Source organism: Eumetopias jubatus, unplaced genomic scaffold, assembly GCF_037043125.1.
Source record: "Eumetopias jubatus isolate StellerSeaLion01/CBP00866 unplaced genomic scaffold, mEumJub1_p1.0 scaffold_3, whole genome shotgun sequence".
Lineage (NCBI taxonomy): Eukaryota > Metazoa > Chordata > Mammalia > Carnivora > Otariidae > Eumetopias > Eumetopias jubatus.
Genome location: NW_028274809.1, coordinates 46,887,571 through 46,907,210, shown reverse-complemented (window position 1 = coordinate 46,907,210; position 19,640 = coordinate 46,887,571). Strand labels below are relative to the sequence as shown.

Sequence of the window (19,640 nt, the reverse complement as noted above, 5' to 3'; positions counted from 1 at the left end):
TGGAGAGAGAGGGTTGTTCTGAGTAGATTGGAAGTGTTGTCACATTGTATGTGCTCAGCAGCAGAAGGGAAACATCAGAGCTTCCTGTTACATCACTCTGACCCCGCCTGCAGTTAGTGTTAGGTTACTTTCTTTCTCAAATAGCATACCCCAGGAAAGCAGCACTCCTTTCTTATTCTGAGACATGAGCAAGAAGCAGCCTGAACAGACAGAGATCATATGCTGTATGAATACATTGTTAGCAGCAAAGCTGGCTGGATTTCACCTTGACGGAGTTCTGTTAGAACTTGCCACATGGAGCTGCCTGTGATTTGAAGGAAATCTGAATATAATATTCTGCTCCAAGAATTAAAGGAGTTAGGGGAGTGTGAGTGTGGTGTGTGCATGTGTGTGTTGAATTATACTTTACAAAGCATTGAGGAACTATTGTCTAACATGTCTTTCTTCATAAGTAAACACAAAAATAATACCTGCATCCATCATAATTAACTCTGTGATCCAACTCTTACTGAGTTCTAATAACCAGAGCCATTACCCGATCAGTTTTTCACAATGAAATGATGAAACTTTATCCTGTAGGTTTTTTAACTTTTTTTACTTTGTCCATGACATAACTATGTGTGTATGTGTCATAAACAAAACCACTGTGTGTGTATGTGTTGTGTGTGTGTACATATACATAGGATTTTTTGTCATTATATGTAGGAATATATATTAGGGAAAATGATCTTTTGAGACATATTTATAAGTTTAAAATAATTGCAAATATTTTAATATATTTAACTTACTGTCTTATCACCTATGAAATAAAAAAGTAATTTATATTACATTTATCCCTCAAAATAACCTTACCAAAAATGCAAATCACTTATAATGATTATGTAAAATATGTAACATATTCTAATTTTTTAGAAAAAGTTTTCCCTCAAAACATAATTTTATTCCAAATGTGTTTAATAAGTCATTGGACATTATCTGGGAAGAATGCTTTAAATTTGAAATGCACATGTTTTTAGATAATATGATAAGTGTTTGAGGTACAACAATAATCATAACTGCTGAAGACTAAAGAGCACTGGGCATCAATTTCTTCCTCTGTAAACTAGAAGAGATGAATCAAATAATATATAAAATCGCTTATATCTCTAAGATTTTGAATCAAAAAATTATGTTACATTTAGAAATAGGTAAGATACTGGGATAATTATTCAATTCTTAGTAAATTTGAGATGAGAGGCACTGGAAAAATTAGTAAATTACTGCAAAATTCAGGAATAACACTTTTTGTTAACTAATAAAGGAAGACAAGGCAACATAAATTAAGGGGATACCATGCTCTGAAGCAGTACGCTCCTGTTGACATTTTTATTACCTGAGTCCATGGAAGAAATTTATTACACATCTTTGATTTTAAGATCAATAGGATCAAGGTGAATAAAAATAAATAGATTTGAAAATAGGATATGTACTAATCTCTGTCAGTAATAGTTAAAAGACTTGTAAGAAACTGAGTGTTACAACTTTGGTTATTGAGAGCTAGAAATAACCAGAGGGGTTAAATTGCCAGGTTATAGAATATTGTATTTTCAGTTACAGTTTGGTTAGCTTTGCTTTGGGAGGCTGCTGAGACGTACTTCATTTTGAGCTATTTCTTTCAGCTCATTAGAGGAAAAGTCAATGTTGCAGATTATGCCTGGCTCCACAAACAAGGGTTCTTTAATCAGAATACTGCTGTAGATAATCCCAAGTGAAAGCTTGAATGAATTCTGCTACGAGGGAGGACACTGCTTAGGGAACTACTAAGAAAGAAGTCAAAAGCACTGGGATTGGACCCAGAGACATGAAATTCCAGTCCTGGTTCTGACACTCTCTAGTGTGACTTTTGACAAAACTTTTTAGGTCTTAGTGTTCCCATCTGAAAATTCAGAGTGGAATCAAGTACTAGATTTTAATATCTGAATGATCACTGTCCATGTCTTCCCGTCTTCCATGTTTTATATAATATCCGACCCCTAGAAAGAGATTAATATAGCTTTTGAACTTAAGTTATGGAAAACTAAAACTTTTTCCAATAAGTTCGCAAAAGCATTAATTTTTTTCAAAGATTCTTTTATTTCATTTGCCCGATACTAGTAAGTTCTGGTGAATAAAAAGTCTATGCTTGGAACTTATGTCTTAAGACTCTCACACCAATGCTCTTTCCCCTCTACTCTACATCAAGTGATATACTAAAGGCTAATAGAGGTTATCATATTCCTATTTAAATGATTGGTCAGGCATATGGCTATAATCCATGAAGATTCTTAGATAATTCTTATGGGTATCATCTATAAGCCTTATTGAGAGGTAACAGGCAAACCTCTTCCCACTAATCAGATCCTTAAGAGTTGCCATTTTATAAACTCCAGATGAAAAAACGGCATGAAGGCTTCCAGGGAGCCCCTCTGGGTATGGAGGGACAAGACAAAAGATAGATGATGCAAATCTCTCAAGTACACACTGAAATATGATAACAAATATTTAAGAAAATGAGGTGGAACAAAATGAAGAAATTTCAGTAATCAATGAGGTGATTCTTAGGCAATGTGGCATTAATCAATAAATTAATTCAACATTATGTATTTCATATATATATAAAATAATCTTTTTCCACACAGATTGAAGACACTGGTGACCATTTAATAATTAGTGATCAAGCTTATTTTTTGAGCTACATACTGTAATAGTTGTGTTGGGGAGTTAAGGAAAAAAAGGAAGTGTCCTGCTATATAGTTATTTGTAGCCCAAATTGACTACACGTGAGGATTCAAGCACCAAATTCTCTGCAGTTAGCAACTAATGTTATAGACAGAGTCAAGATGTAGCCACACAGAGCTGTCAATAGAACTGAGGAATAATGTGTAATTGAAAAATGACATATATAATGATAAATAGTTGTCCATGTTAGAGTCCTACACACAGGACTGTACCTGCGTTTGTGGTCCCATGTAAGTCTCACAAGTGCCATAGTCCCACAATAATGAATACCAATTGCCATGTGCAATGCACTTTGACTCATACTCAGGAGGAAGCTAACTCAAAATCTCTGGATTACTGTTTTTATTATTTTACTAAGTTAATCAAATGGACCAAAAAATATGGTTTGACAAATTTCTCTACAGGCTGCACTGGTCACTTATTTTGAATTTGTGTAGCTATAGCCTTGGAGGATGGTTCTGCCACAAAAATAAACAAGACAAAACAAAACGAAACACTTTTACATAAAATATATTACGGACAGGACTACCTCTGAGGAGAATGGTGTAAGATCTTTACAAGTGATTTCTATGATTATGTTGTGAATTAATATGTTTCAGGTATTATGTTGTATGTTAATAATTCCTCTGTGTTCTCAGTCGTCTGAAAGTCATTAGTTATACTCAGAGATAATTTATGCACTCAACAAAACTAGGTATACGATGCTTTATTAAAAATGCACCAATTATTTAAGGAGAAACACATAATTTTTATAACCTTTGCATCAAAAAATTCTATTAAGGTAATAAGTTGACTTTACCTTTTATTATTTTACCAAGCAATTGCTTAGTATACTTAAAGTTATTTCATTATGAAATGAACTGTATTCAGTAAAAGGACCCAGATCCAATGGCTGGGCCATTAAGAGTGAAAATGCTGTTTTCTCTTATTAAAACCAAAGAGCTGATCTTTAAATCTAATTGTGCACATAATTTATCATCTTGAAGGAAATTATAATGTTATTTTTAAAATATCTACTATGACTACAAATTTGAAAAGAGCAGAAAGCATTATATCCATATATAGGTAAATAAAACTATTTTACTGATTTATAGCTCATATTTCTTTTAGTATTTTATAGTGTGTTTCCCCAAGAAAGTCAAACAACATATCAAAAACAATTGGCCAAAAATCTGCCTAATCTTTTCATTATTCTCATTCATTTTCTTACTAAGTTCTGATGGATTTGGATCCCCCAAGAAAATCAATATGTTTTATAGATATTCATGATATAAAATATCAATAGCTAGAATAAAGGGCTAACACTGGCAAGGGAGATACATCATGGACGAAATCAAATGAACGCTTCAATACAACAAAATTATAAATGCTCACTTAAATGAAGGTACAAAATGAACTTTCTGAGAGTGAACATTGTTAATTAGGGTGATCATATGTCCCAGTTTGCTAGGGCAGTCCCAGTTTATATTTCCACACTCAAAAATGTCATGATCTGAGTGGGAAAAAAATATATGATCACCCTAGCCATACTTATCCATGTTGCACTGACAAGTGGTAACATAAATATTGACAGTGAGTAATGCCTTTGGGAAACTTGAGTCTCTGTTTCCCAGAAGAGTTTAAAATAGGTGTTCCTATTTCTAGGATAGTTTTAGTTGGCATTGAAAAAGATGCCCTTTTCGTCTCTGTATATGTATTTATTGTGAATTTATACTGAATTGCTTCTTATTTGCAGAATATCAATCTTGATTACGAGAATGAACGATTTATTTAACTTTGAGTTTATGCGTGTTGACTTAAGTAGCATACGATTAAATTCCCATGTCTTAAGTTCTAAAGATGCCAAATAGCATGTTTTCCTGTCAAAGACTTTTGTGTTCAGCTATTGTCATATTGATATAACTTGTAAAGTTATTAATAATTTATATTTTTCTCTTTAATAATTTACTCATATTTAACATCACTATTATATACAGTGAAAGTTTTTAAACAAAAAGGAATGTGGAATTATATGCAGTGCATATATTAAAGAATAATAGTATAAGAAAAGTAGCAGATCCTTTTTATAAGCTTAGCTTTGAGGAATTAGGTATCTACAGTCTCATCCTGCCATCTAGTGTTAAATATTCTCAAATTGCAAAAAATTTCTCTCTAACTGAATAATGAAATTCTTTTTTTCTCTGATTAAAAAAAATCCCAACAGCTAGGGAAGATTACAAAGAAAATATTCTGCTGCACATGATAACTAGAGTTACAATGGGCAAATCAGGCTGAATAGATAGGAAGATAGGACGGAGGGAGAACATATTTCCTGTAGAAAAGCACTTTCTCTGAAGATAGTAATTACTCTGGAACCTAGAAGGGAAGAAATATGAGACATTCCATAATTAGAAAGAAGTATTTGGATGCCAGTAATTTACTGAAAGAGTGCTCTTTAAACATTAGGGAAAAGCATTAAGGGAATGAAGCAGGTTTGGAAAAAGGATGAGGTGAGCAAACATGTGGATTTGACCTAAGCAATCAATTGCTTGCTCAGGGTAGGGCTCTAGAATGTAATTTGCACAACAGAGTTGGCCTCCCTTGATGCAAGGGAATCTGTCTTTACTGGCTCCTTATTAGTCAGTCATTGTGTGAGCCACTCTGGGAGTGGGGCACATAATTTCTAGAGAAAGAACTACTATCAGCTGAGGAGTTTGGGAGAAGGATGCAGCTGAGGGCTATGAGCAGCCAATTCTCCCAGCCACTGCGAGATGAGTGCGCTGGCTCAATAAAACGCTTATGGGAGGGGGCACCAAAATAGAGTTTGCTGGAAAACTATGACAAGCAAACAAAACCTGTCCAAGTGCTGCACCTCGATTATTTGTAGAGTCTGGAGACCAGTCAGTAAGACGAAAGTCCCACATGAATACATCAGGACATACTTTGTAGGACCTTGTAGACTATGGTAAGGAATTCATATTTTATTCTGTGTGTGATGGGTCATACAATTCAAATCGAGCTTTATGCTTTGTTTGGGTGTGGTTGGGTCTGGCTGGGGTGGGGGCGGCTAGTGTGAGGAGGCAAGTACCAAAACTTTTCCTGTGAAATGTTTCCATGTCTTTCTGCAGTTATTAATGAAGTTAATGTTCACAGCGTTCATCAGGGTTCCTTACATCGGGTATCCTTAAAATTCCCTTCTCGTGGTATTTGTGGATATTCAGAAAATAAAAACACTACGATTGAAGGAATCTCTTTTTATTAATTGTAAAGCATAAAAACAAATTCAAAAATGAGTTGTAGTGATTAATACATCTTTAAGTACTTAACATCTAGCAGTGCTGCTGGGTCTCTTCTGTTTTAGGAGAGGTTGAGGAAGAAAAGTAACATTGATAACTGGGCATTTTTCCAGATATCTACTATATGCTTTAGATATTTAACTCCGTGAGGATTTTATTCTCACTCTTCAGATGAGGGAATGGAACCTTAGTAAGTTTATACAACTGGAAATTGGTAGAACTGGAACTTGAAACCTAAGTGGTTTAGTTTTTAAACCCGTCCTCCTTTACAACATTATTGGCAAAATATTTAATTTGGCAAACTACTTCAGATACTTTTGGAAGAAAATTGTATGGACTATAAGTAAAGTGATGTTGGTTACTGAGGCTTCAGTGACATAATTCTACATAGAAAAAAATGAGTATTAGCAAGATAGGAAAACAGCACAGTGTTTAGCAAATTACATTAAAACTTCCCCACTAGTTTAACTATTTTTCTATTTAAAATATTTGTATTTTGATTTCTATCCAGATCATGCATTTTTCAATATTATTCATATATGAATGCTAGTATAAGTTTTTGAATATTTGAGAGGATGACACAAGGAATAAGGGTGGTCATTTTTTAAACTCAAAATTTCTTAGAAACAAGACATTTAAACTTTGTAAGGTAAATTTTACCTCTGTAAAAGGTAAATTTTACAGAGAAATAAAAAAGAACATTCACTGATTTTAATCACCTTTTTACCATGTTATAGAACTTTCCATATTAAAAATATTTGTAGCACCTATTAGTTTAAAAACAAGTTACTAAAATTTTAAAAACTTCTCATATACATAATTCTTACATTTTTCTCAGTTAATCTTAAAACCACTTATGTCAATTCCATTTCTCATTTTATAAAATTGTTACTTTAGCGACAAAATTTACCTAAAAGTTCCTACTTTAACTATTATTGCCTCACTTATTTGAGTAATTGTTAGAGCTCAGAGACTATATTCTGGAGCCTTAAAATATTAAATATTTAACAAATTGTAGTATGAGTAGTTAACCATTTATTAAAGGCTTACGATGTAGCAAACACTATGCTGAGTACTTTACATGTGCTCTCACTTACCCTCATGATCATTTCACAATAAAGAGACCATGAGGGATACCAAGGCTTAACAAGCTCGAATCCAGGCTGATTTGAATCCAAATTCTATGCTCTTCATTATTTTATTTGATTTGGTTTTTTCTTCCACAGCCTTTAAAATATTACTCATTTGTATCTGACAGTTTATTGAAGCTGTGAGATTTACTACATTTTGAAGATTTTCCTCCTTGATTGATTGTGTATGTATGTAATTTGGGAGGGAGAAAAAGAGAATGTGCAGAGTTAAATAAAAAGTTTCCTATCATACTTAACTTTACAGTTCCAAAGACTTTCTCATTGAATAATGTCAGATATTTTGAGTAAAAAATGGTACTTGTTTATTCTCTGGAGTAGCAATTTCTTGGCCAGATGGATCATTTAGGTAGCTCACAGCTGTTCACATTTAGAAACTCTGGAAATTTCCCTAGAGTGATTTGCAAATTTTGTGGAACGTTTGTTGAGAGTAGGGAATATGTTTAAAAAACAGACTATTGGAAAGTAAAAATTCTTGCTTTCTAACTCCAAAAATTGATGAAGGAAGAAGGAAGTAGCAGTTTCCTTTGGCTTCTAACTTGAGAGCACCTGCAGCTTAAGGGGTCAGCATATTAGAATTATAACCTCTGTGAAAATACAGATTAAATATACATCAACCCCCCCCAAATAGGTTCATAATTGCTTTAGCTGATGTTATCTCGTGATGAGAAGAACAGCAAATGAAGAACAGCAAATCATCAGTAATACTGACAGGAATGATTTAATTTTGGCTACAATTCAATTTAATTAAAACTTGTTAAAATAAATTTTATATTGAAATAAAAGATTTGGTCCTAGAGATTTATTTTCACTAAATTTTGCTAGTTCCTTTATGAATGATTTAAAAAAGATGGGTGCCTATGTGGCTCAGTCAGTTAAGCAGCTGACTTTTGGTTTTGGTTCAGGTCATGATGTCATAAGTCCTAAGGTGGAGCTCCCCACCGCATGGAGCCCCCCTCCCATGAGGAGCTTCCCCCCCGCGTGCAGCCCCCCCCTCCCATGGAGCCCTAGCGCTCCATGCTCAGCTGGCAGTCTGCCTGAAGATTCTCTCCCTCTGCCCTCCCCCAACTCATGCATGCGCTACCTCTCTCTCTCTAAAATAAATAAATTTTAAAAAGAAAGATTTAAGAAAAATTAAACAATTTCATAATTATTTCAAAACTTTCATGAGCTTAAAATGCCTTAATGATTTAGTGTAAATCAGAAGCACATGAATTACTTTCTCCAGAATGCATATAATCTTGAGAGGAAAAAAAGCTAATGTTTCAGAAATTTTTAAATCTTAAGCAAATCCAAAATGTTAAGGCATTCAGAATCTCCCAAAGTGAGTGGAACCCCTGTAAGTAATAAATTGGAAGCTTATCATAAAATCTTCTGATGTCTGGGAATCAATCAGGTACTGAAAAAGAAAATCTGTTATGGATGTGGTCAATTTGGATGTGGCAAGCTGCATCAACATAGGCCAGTTTTGAAGGAAAATAGCCGACCGCTGAAAATGACCACCGTATGCTAGAAGAGATGTTATTACCAAGAAAAGAGCCTAGCCAATGTTGATTTTTTTGTTTGTTTGTCTTTTTGATCACAGACCATCTTTACACTTTTTGGCATACTGTGTATTGGAGTTGAATGCTTTTAAATAGAGAACATTCCCATAAAAACCTAAAATGCCAAAATTGGGAGAATTCTTTTAGACAGTCTATCTCAGTCGTTCATTTCAAATATGGGCAAATGTGAGACTAAAGAAATGAGATGACAACTTCACCACCAGGTAGGGTTAGTATTGGTACAAAAAACAGTATCTTAGGTCACACTATAAAACTTTTCCCCAAAGCCTCTGATGGAAGGTGAAAACATTAACTCTATTTTAATTTTATTTTTCTGGAAAAGCACTACAGGCACATCATTGAAAGATCAATTAGCATTAAAGCCTTTTAATGAGTAAACAACTAGTATCCTCCCTCAGACTTTCACATCCAACTTTATTCTGGCTTCTTCATTTTTGCCATTGAGAGGTACAATTCCACTTTCTTTAAACTTCTCTGTGATTATTCGCCCACATTCTTCTCTGTCCTTTAGGAATTTTGTCTTTATCACTAGTATCTGAAATTTCCTCGTGTGTAGGGGGTGTGCTGGGTAGTTTTCTGTTGTTGGTTATGGCATACCGTTTCAATAAAGGAAACCTATGTTGTTTACATCTTTAAAATCTCTCTCCCCCTCTTATAGCTTCTCTATTTTTCTGGACTTTCTATCACTTCAAGATTGGGCTCCTGAATTGATTTCCTAATTTTCTTATTTTTTATTATCCAATTTTTTTTAAAAAGGTTTTATTTATTTGGCGGAGAGCGAGCAGAAGCAGGTGGAGTGGCAGAGGGAGAGGGAGACTCAGCAGGGAGCCAATGCAGGGCTTGAACCCAGGACCCTGGGATAATGACCTGAGCCAAGGGCAGATGCTTAACTGACTGAGCCACCCAGGTGCCCCTTTTATTATCCAGTTTTCATTTGTATGTCTCTTTCTCTTTATAGCTTAGAGATTTTCTTCACTCTGTTTCTTAATTTGAAAAATGCTTATGTATTGGAATGCCTGGGTGGCTCAGTTGATTAGGTGACTGATTCTTGATTTCAGCTCAGGTCATGATCTCAGGGTTGTGAGATCAGGCCCCGCGTTAGGCTCCATGCTCAGTGCAGAGTCGGCTTGGGATTCTCTCCCTCCCCCCCCAATAAAAGCTTATGTATTTTAAGATTTTCTTCCTTCATAATCTCATGTTCTTGTGTCCTTTCTTTGCAAATACTAAGGGCTACAATAAATAGAAGAATATTTAGCTCTTTTTATGTCCCTCAACATATTTGAATTTTCTCTAAAGGATTAAAAAAATTTTTTTGTATACATCTTTCATGAGATTTACTGCTACATGCATTATGCTTTTTCTGTTGTAGCCAGTATATATTTTGTGTTTTTCTATTTAGTGTACAAAAATGCTGTTGATTTCATGTAGTGAACTTGCATGTAGCAATCTTGCTGTACTTGTATTATTTCTGTTTTTGATTTTCCTGGATTTTCACTTATGATAAGCATATTATATGAAAATAACTGATATAATATACTTATGCCTAATTTGTTTCTGTTTGTTTTGGGAATGTTTCTGAAATTTTGCCACTACATATCATGTTGTATGTTTTTGGTAGATATGCTTCATTAGATAAGGAAGAGCCCTCTTTTGCTCAAGTTTTAAATCCTGAAACAGGTGTTGAATTTGAATTTGGTCAAATGAACTTTATCTATTAAATGATAATTTGGGTTATTTTTTCTGTTAATACTTTTTGTTACACTAAATAATGACAAAATGTGAACCATCTTTATATTCTTAACAATCATCAGTATTACTGATTTTTTTTTCTTTTTGCCTCAGATTCCAATATGGCTGTTATTGATCTTGTCTTTTTAATAATTTTGTTACTTTCATCATGAATTGCTTTATTTTTAAAAAATGCTGCTTTACAATATTATTTTTCTTGGTTACTTTTTTTATGTCTTCTCAAATTTGTGCCTGAGGCCTCACTCTAGGCCCAACACTGGCAGTCAGATCACAAATTGCAGATAGTGCTTGTACCAGCTGGATACCTGGAGTGGACTTGTGAACTTAACCAGAAAGTAACATTTCTCTAAGCATAATATTTGGGTCAAGGCTGGCCATAAGATATTTGGGTCAAAAAGAGGGCGGCCAGGATTTTTTTTTTATATAAGAAATTTTTTTAGGAGTTTTATGTTCACAGCAAAATTGAAGAAAAGGTACAGTTTTCCCATATATCTTCTACCATGACACATGCATGGCCTCCCCCGTTGTCATCAATCCCCCAGCAGAGTGGTACATTTGTTACAGTTGATGAACCTCCACTGACACACAATGATCATCCAAAGCCCAGTTTTATCTTGGTTCACTCCTGGTGTACAATCTATGGATTTGGAAAAATATATAATGACATATTTCCATCATTAAGGTAACCTACAGAGTATTTTCACAGTTTTGGAAATTCTGTGCTCTGCCTATTCATCCTTCCTACTTATTCATCCTTTCCTACTTACCCCTGGTAACCACTGATCTTTTTACCATTTCCATAGTTTTGCCTTTTCCAGAACACCATATATTAGGGACCCTACAGAATGTAGACTTTTCAGATTGGCTCTTTCACTTAGTAATATTCAAAATTCTTCCATGTCTTTTCATGGTTTTGTAGTTCATTTCTTTTTGACATTGAATAATATTCCATTGTCTGGATTTAGCACAGTTTATCCATTCATCGGCTGAAGGACATCTTGGTTGCTTCCAAGCTACAGCCATTATGAATCAAGTTGCTACAAATATCTGTGTGCAGGCTTTTGTGTGGACAAATATTTTCATCTTATTTAGGTAAATAGCAAGGAGCATGATTGCTAAATGGTATAGTAAGAGTATGTTTACTTTTGTTAGAAACTGCCAAATTGGTTTCAAAAGTGGCTATACCATTTTGCATTCCTACTGGTAATAAATAAGAGTTGCTCTTGCTCCATCCACCTCCTTGCCAGCATTTGGTCATGTCCGTGTACCTGATTTTAGCCATTCTAATAGATATGTAGTAGTAGCTCATGGTTGTCATTTGTATTTTACTGATGTTCTATGATGTGGAGCATCTTTTCATACGCTTTTGTCATCTGTAGATCTTCTTTGGTGAAGTGTCTGTTAATGTCTTTAACCCATTTTTTTTTTTAAGATTTTATTTATTTATTTGAGAGAGAGAATGAGAGATAGAGAGCACGAGAGGGAAGAGGGTCAGAGGGAGAAGCAGACTCCCTGCCAAGCAGGGAGCCCGATGCGGGACTCGATACCGGGACTCCAGGATCATGACCTGAGCCGAAGGCAGTCGCCCGACCAACTGAGCCACCCAGGCGCCCGTAACCCAATTTTTTTTTTAACAGGGCTGTTATTTTTCACTTTCAAATGTTCTTTATATATTTTAGATTACAGTCCCTTATCAGATGTGTCTTTTGGAATATTTTCTACCAGTTCATGGCTTGTCTTCTAATCTCTTGACATTATCTTTTGCAGAACAGAAATTTTTAATTTTAATGAAGTCCAGCTTATCAGTTGTTTCTTTCATGGATCATGCCTGAGGCCAGGACTTTAATTCTTTTGAGGTAAGAGAATCTAAACTTTTCTAGAAAACTTTATCTGAGAGGATGTGGGCCTTAAATTCTAGAAGTCATCTTGAAACCCTGTGAGATTAAAAAATAAAGGCAAAAAATGTTGGGCAGTAGAATCAGGAATAAAGAGAGACTGTTTTCTAGACAATATGAGGCCCTGAGTCCATCTATACTGAGGTAAAATACCTTTGGCCTTTCTAATTTTGTGATCAAATATATCCCCATTTTGTTTCAGACTTTAGGGACCAGAATTTTTTTTGGATGAGGAGTTTTGGCCAGCATTTTTGGATGAGGAGAAATTATTCATTGTCCTAATGCTCTATTTTATTATATTAGATGACTAAATGCCTGCACACCTCTCTCTCTCTCTCTCTCTCTCTTTGGTGAAATGAATTACCATGTATTACTACTCCCTTAAAAAATGATGTGAGTAATTCTAGCCAAGACACCAGCCATGTGATTGTAGTTCAGAGATTGGTCCTAAGGGACTGACAGGATTTGCTCTGTTCCATAGAACAGAATACAGGAAAAGCAATTTAGGCGTGTTCATGCTAAAGTTCTTGAGAAAGAACTGAAAGTCAAAAGTTGGAAACAATATTCAAATACTAACTTACTTTTTTAAAAGTAAACAAAAATATGAGCAGTTGATAAAAGAACTCAAGATTTTTCCTAAATAGGTGATTTCTTTAATGTCATTTTCTTCCTTATTCTGGTATGGAAATGGGCCAGGACACCTTCAATAGTCAAGATTGGAAGTCCCTTATAAAATGTATAGTTACATGACACATATTTAAATATACATGCCATAATTATATAATTGTATGAGATGATTGATAGAAATACATATGGAATGGAGCATGGATGGTAAAACAAGGTATATTAATTTGTTTGACAAATAAGATATCCTAGTATATGAATGCACATTTGTAACTGAAAGGAGATTATTAACAAATTCCAGTAAAGAAGGTAAAAGTCAACTGGAGCTTATGGAACAATTATTTTGTCTTAGGACTCAATCTTTGTAATGACTGAAGAACACTAAAATTTTTAAAGTATAAAAAACTTCATAACAGTCACATTTTATTATTCAGGATAATATTATAATGTAAAAACTAAAATCATTTGAGCAATTTTCAGTATGATCTGTTGATTTTGAACGTAGAATAAACAAAGTAGGTAAATATAAATGCTGTATAATGTAATTCTACATAAAATTCACAGTTAGATGTATTTGATTATGTAAAACAAAGCAAGACCATACCACCAGAAAGCTTCTTATCTAAAAACAGAGTAAAAATAATATTCTCATGATTTAAACATTGCAAACTATCTTAGTGTGAGTCTTTCTTGATTAAATAATGAGCCCATGAATGGTTTTTGGAGAAGACATTCAACTCAATGTGTTATTTATATGTTGTTGGTGGCAACTAATCACTTGCCCTAAGGAGACATTACCCTTTATTTAAAGGTGTTGCTATCCATGTATAAATGACAACAATGCATATTTCACGGGGATTTCGACTTCTAAAAGTCTCAAATTCCACAGCAAAGATCCAGTGTAAGGCAATTACTTATGTATATATTGTGTATATTATTATATTTGAAATCAAGATATAAAATTTTAAGTCAACATATTGACACTATTTTATAATGATGTAAGTTTTATGCCATAGGATGAAAATGATTTGTAATTCTATCTTAGGACTTCATATTCAGCCTCAAAACATAGTGATTTTATAGCTCACATCAGCTGGACCCTGAATTCATGTGGATAGTTGGGAAGAGATCATATTTTTAGGTAGGAAATCAGCATGAATAAGCTGAGTAATTAAAGATGTATTCAGTGAACAATGTAGACCTTTTTACCTAAATTGACCTAGTCAAGAAAGAGAGCACTAGTTAAGTCCAAAAATATATATATCAAAATAAAATTGTGGTGAATAGGGTGGGGTTAATTACCAACTAGTGTGTCCTTGATGGATTTTGAGTGGTAGAGAAATATATTGAATTCTTAGGAATTAAATCAATAATGATGTGAAGAATGCAATAGGGGCAAAAAGCCTGGAGTTGAAGTTTATGAAAAAGGAAGCAATAGTGTTTAGAGACTGATTAGATATGTATATGAAGAAAAATAAGTCAAATTGGGTTCAAACTTTCAAGGCTGAGGAACAGGCAAAATTATAATACTATTGCTAGAGAAAATTCATAAAGCTAAACTAAGTGGATGAAGTGATTAGTTGTTTCTAGATGATAAGTTCAAATTTAAATGCACAGTTAGAGATGAACACTATAGAAACTAGAATGTCCAGGAGGCTGTTGAGAGCCTGCAATAGCGGAGCAGAGGAGGAAAGGTATAGATCTGGAGAAAGGTGAATTAACTCCAAGGAAAGGTTAAGTCACTGAGAGTGAATAACACATAGATTTTCTAGTAGAATCTTCCTCTTCTACAGCAGTAACATGACTTTTTTTTCCCCCCGCCTTAAACATGACTTACTGGATTGTACTATGTGCAAAGCCTAATGAAAAATGAGTAGATTTTGGTATGTTTAAATATTCTTACTATTTTGGGTAAGAGAAAATTTTGTTAAACAACAAAATTGGGAAGTACATAAACAATTTCCTTTTTTTTTTTTTAAAGCTGACATCTTTAAAATTTACTCGAATGAATTTTGTTGTTTCACAGGATTTACAGTCCCTTCTAGGATTAGATGTTGCATTCAAGAGATTATTATAGTCAGAAGGGGTTGTTATTGCTATGTAATAATAAACAAGGAATCCTCAAACTCATGGTTACAAACAACTCATAGTTCTATGAGTTGCCTGGGCTCAGCTCGGTGGTTCTTGCTTAGAGTTTCCCATGCTTCTATGGGCAGATGACATCAACATCTGTGCATCTGAAGGCTCCACCAGGCTCCTTCACAAGGCTGGCAGGTGAGGTTTTCTGGGTGCTCAGGTGGTCTGCGGAACAAAGTGAACCTCACCTCTCTATGTGGCTCAACGATTTCCTTTTGATTGCCATTGAAAACTTCCCTTTCTGGGTGCCTGGGTGGCTCAGTCGTTAGGCATCTGCCTTCAGCTTGGGTCATGATCTTGGGGTCCTGGGATCGAGTCCCATGCCGGGCTCCCTGTTCAGTGGGGAGTCTGCTTCTCCCTCTGCCCCTCCCCCCGCTCATGATCTCTCTCTCTCTCTCTCTCTCTCTCTCTCTCATAAATCGTAAAAACAAAAACTTCCTTTTTCACCAAGCTTCTTCTTACCATGATCTGTACTTAACACACAACTATTCAGCCATTTTTACTAATATAATGGGTCATAAGCAAATAAAAATAGTTTAATCAATCAAAATCAGGCACATGATATAGTTGACTCTCTTTGTTCAGATAATGTTTTGGCTCAGGACTGATATGAGGTACTGGTTTATAAAAAAGGAGAAAAAGTATGTCCAGGGAGGGAAGCACATGATGGAATTGTATTATTACCAGCTCTAGTTAAATGTATAATTGAGTGATCCTTACAGAAAGAAGTGCTTGTCACCATTTTAGATGTGAAATCCAAAAAGTGCTTGATCTTTAAGAGCTGTATTTTTTAATCTGTGCATAGGCTATAAAGGAGATCATCATCTACATGATCAAAACAAAAAAATGACAACATATTCTCAGATGATCACCAAATGAAAAAATGGACTGATTTGATGTGGCCAGTAATATGATAATTTGTAGTCAATGGGAAATAGAAAGGGATTGAGAGAATAAGTAAATTCATAGTAATCAGCCCTTGAATATGCACTTTGATTAGATAAAGAAATTCTGATACAAATTATTAATAGTGGTTAATATGTACATAGAAAATTCATGGAAATATTCATTAAAAGGATTTCAAGAAAGAAAAAATAAGAATTATAGTGAAAAGTTTCATCCAAAATATTTAGAACTGATGTAATAATGTAACAAATTTATATTTTTTTAACAAAAATTTTTTCATATACTATTTTCACTGTCTGCTTCTTTCTTTTTCTTTTGGTTTTAATTAATCCTCCTTTTGATATCCTTTGGATGAAACCTACAGAAGGAAGAGAAACAAATTTATTATGTATAATAAAGTAATAATAAATAAATAAATAAAATAATAAATAAAGTAATAAAACATTTTATCTAAATTTTCTCAAATTATCTTTTAATATATAGAACCAAAAATTGGCTTAAAAGCCTTTAATTTGTCTTTATGCAGAACAACCTATTTCTAAGGAAGTCATTTCACATATATAAGAATTAGCAAAAATGGATAAGCATGTTTCTGATTTTTTATTACTCCTCTTCACTTAGAAATTCATGCTCATTTTATTAAAGCAAACGTGGCTGAATATGGTTGGTGGAGTTATATGTGATTTTCATTTATATATTAATGCTCTCTAAACATGCATCATTTTTATAGTCAGAAGAAAATTAGTAACTACATTTAAATGTTGTGCATAATAAGATGCTTAAAAATATTTTGGTATAATTTAAAATGAAAGCTTAGTATGTAAATATTAAAATAAAATGTTTTGTTTCAAGCAGATTAGTTTTCTGTGAAAGACACATTATGAGGAATTGTAGTTAACATCTCCAGCAATATCATCTAAATGTAGTTGAAATGGGGACATATATTACCTAAATTATAATATTTTGTTTCTTATTATAAATAGAACTAATTTTATAATTTTCTCATATTAAAATTTGTTCATAATTTCAATGCAATTGTTATCTTAAACACTAGTGAATTAATGGGAAGAATGTCCTTTATACCTTTCTTACAAGTCCTAAGACATGCTTTTTTAGAAGTAAAATTATTTTCATTCCCTCCACATCCACTGTACTTAAATGGGCGACATTTCCCAATGACTGAATTGTAGTAGAATCGGCTCTCATTGGCTTGACACAATCCTCTGTCTGCTGGAGTCAGACACCAGGAAGGACCGTGAAATTCTAAGAACATCAAGAAAACATGGTAAATCATGTATGATAGTTAATCTAAAACTTTCATATTTATTGATTATTTATTCTCTTATAGTATATTTATGTAAAACAGTAATCTGCATGAATAAAAGTAGTACTCGGTGAAATTCATGTATTTCAACTCCAGGAAAATGCTTTACTAATCTCCAACTGTCCACTACAGTAAGACCTATCTCTAATAAAAAAGTAGATACATTTGTTAAAGAGAAGTACTATGGTGACTCTTCATAATGAAAAAAATAGTTGTACATAATAGACAAACCACTATTCAAAAGTTGAGCTTATAAAAATTTGTTAACCATATTCACTTTAACAAATTATCAATGTTTACACATCCTTTTTGTTCATGAATGTTCAACTTCGGGAGGAAAAAGTCCTCATGAGCAATCCTTATTCATTGAATGACATCACTGAAGCTGAGGAAGAGTAGTTGTTGTTGTTTTGTTTTTTGACTAAAGTTCTAAATGATGTAACATAGTCACAATTTAAAACACAGGAATTCAGGTGTAAGAAATTCTAACTTTAAGCTTCAGAGAAGGATCCCTGAAGAGATGGTTTGATTTAGTAATAAAGTTTTCTTGTGAATTGAAGCATCAGTTCTCGATGAGTTAGATGTTTTTGCAAAGGAAGGAATATTGCTAAAGCCAGTAAGATAGAACATTTACAGGTTTAAACCAGGCAGACAAGCTGGTCTGTCGATGGGACCAACCACTTTAGAAACCAAAGAAAGAAAATACAACCAGGATAATAAAAGGATCGCTCATTTTCTTAAGGCAAAGCAGAGAAATAGTGTCAGTACAATGGTAGTTTTTAGCTCTTTGGGAATTCCTGTGAGGGGAAGCTGGTACTCTAGCAGCAGACTTAAACCGCTTAATATTAGTAAACCAATACTGCAGGCAAGTTAGTAGATGGTGAGAAATCAATATAAGAAAACTTTAGTGGCTTTGCCAAATTGTGAACTGTGGCACAGCAAATGCAGACAAAGATGGTATACTAAATATACAAAATCAGCAGAAAATAGAACTTTGAGGAATCCAACCAATGAAGGCAAATAGGTTGGGCAGAAAGCTTAAACTGGTCTGATGGCAAGCGAACCCTAGATGAAAGACTCTAAAAGAAATAAAATGAAACAATTTGAGGGGAAAATGCAGAAATTATTTGATCTAATCTGAATTAATGAACAATAATCCTAATAAGACATGAAAAAATAAGAATCTGCATTTACCTCCTGCCTTCTTGATAATTTAAATGATTAGAGTGTCTTGATATAATGGCTCATATAATAAGAGAAATTCTGGAAAATAGGAGTGGGAATACTATAGAAAGAATATATAAGACATTTTAGAAAGATAAAAATTCTGTGTCAAAATTCAAGAACTGTAATCACCTAAAGAATATTATTTAGGTCTTTGATTAGATCTACAAACACTAATTTTTTTAAAAGATGACCTTTGGATCTGTAAAACTAAAACATTCAAAATCATGTAGTCTAATTTATCTTCTATGTCATCCTATTTGGGGGTTATAGTGCATGATTAGTGCCATCAGAAATCAAAATTAAAGTGTTATTTGGTGAGAATGTATGCTTAACTTTCTAGAAACTGTTGAAGTCTCCTGTCTCCAATAATGGTTTATGTAAGAGGAGTTTTCTAACAGTATAGTAGAGATATACTGTAATTGAGCCCTACTATTGTGCAAACTTTTCCAATGTCTATGCTCTGGATTCTCATTAACCCAGAACCTAGAATATGAGATGGTTATCGGTTGCTACCACTTCTGTCTCCATGAGCTTCCAAAGTCATCACCTGTATTCAGAAACAAAAGAAATACTCCTCAAGCAATTAGCGTAATTTGAGAAACAGAGAAAATTGCTCTTTTTTTTAATTCTCAGCAAGCACCCACAGATGCTTCATAGCTGATATAGGAGTATGATGATATGATTTATACCTCAATTTCACTTTTGCATTTTGTATACAAAATTTATTAGCCCACAGTAAGTTGAAGATAATATATATAGATGTACCTGTAAGTTGTACACTTCTTTACAAATGTTTATTATGTCTTAATAGCAACATTCTACCTAAATTTCCTTATTCCAGGACAGAGAGAATTTTCTGATAACATGAAATAAATTCATCCTTCTTTTCCCTTAAACTGTAGTAAACCTGGCCCCATAACAAAATCAAGGCTATTTCAAAATGCAAACAAGCGAGACTGGTACATCTGGGGCTACAATACCTAGACTGAAGATAACAATGGAGGAGGCTCTGAAACCATGGAGGATATACTACA

The 19,640-nt window shown here is 33.8% G+C and overlaps 1 protein-coding gene across 1 annotated transcript in view; it reads right to left on the bottom strand.

Moving 5' to 3' along the window:
* Window positions 1-16,306: 16,306 nt before the first annotated feature.
* Window positions 16,307-19,640, bottom strand: part of TFPI (tissue factor pathway inhibitor) — a 62,254-nt gene continuing 58,920 nt past the window's right edge. The window contains exons 7-8 of the mRNA XM_028124905.2: window positions 17,139-17,318; window positions 16,307-16,413 (exon numbers count right to left, since the gene is read on the bottom strand). Coding sequence (XP_027980706.1) covers window positions 16,307-16,413; window positions 17,139-17,318 — 287 coding nt within the window. The remainder of the gene's footprint in view (window positions 16,414-17,138; window positions 17,319-19,640) is intronic.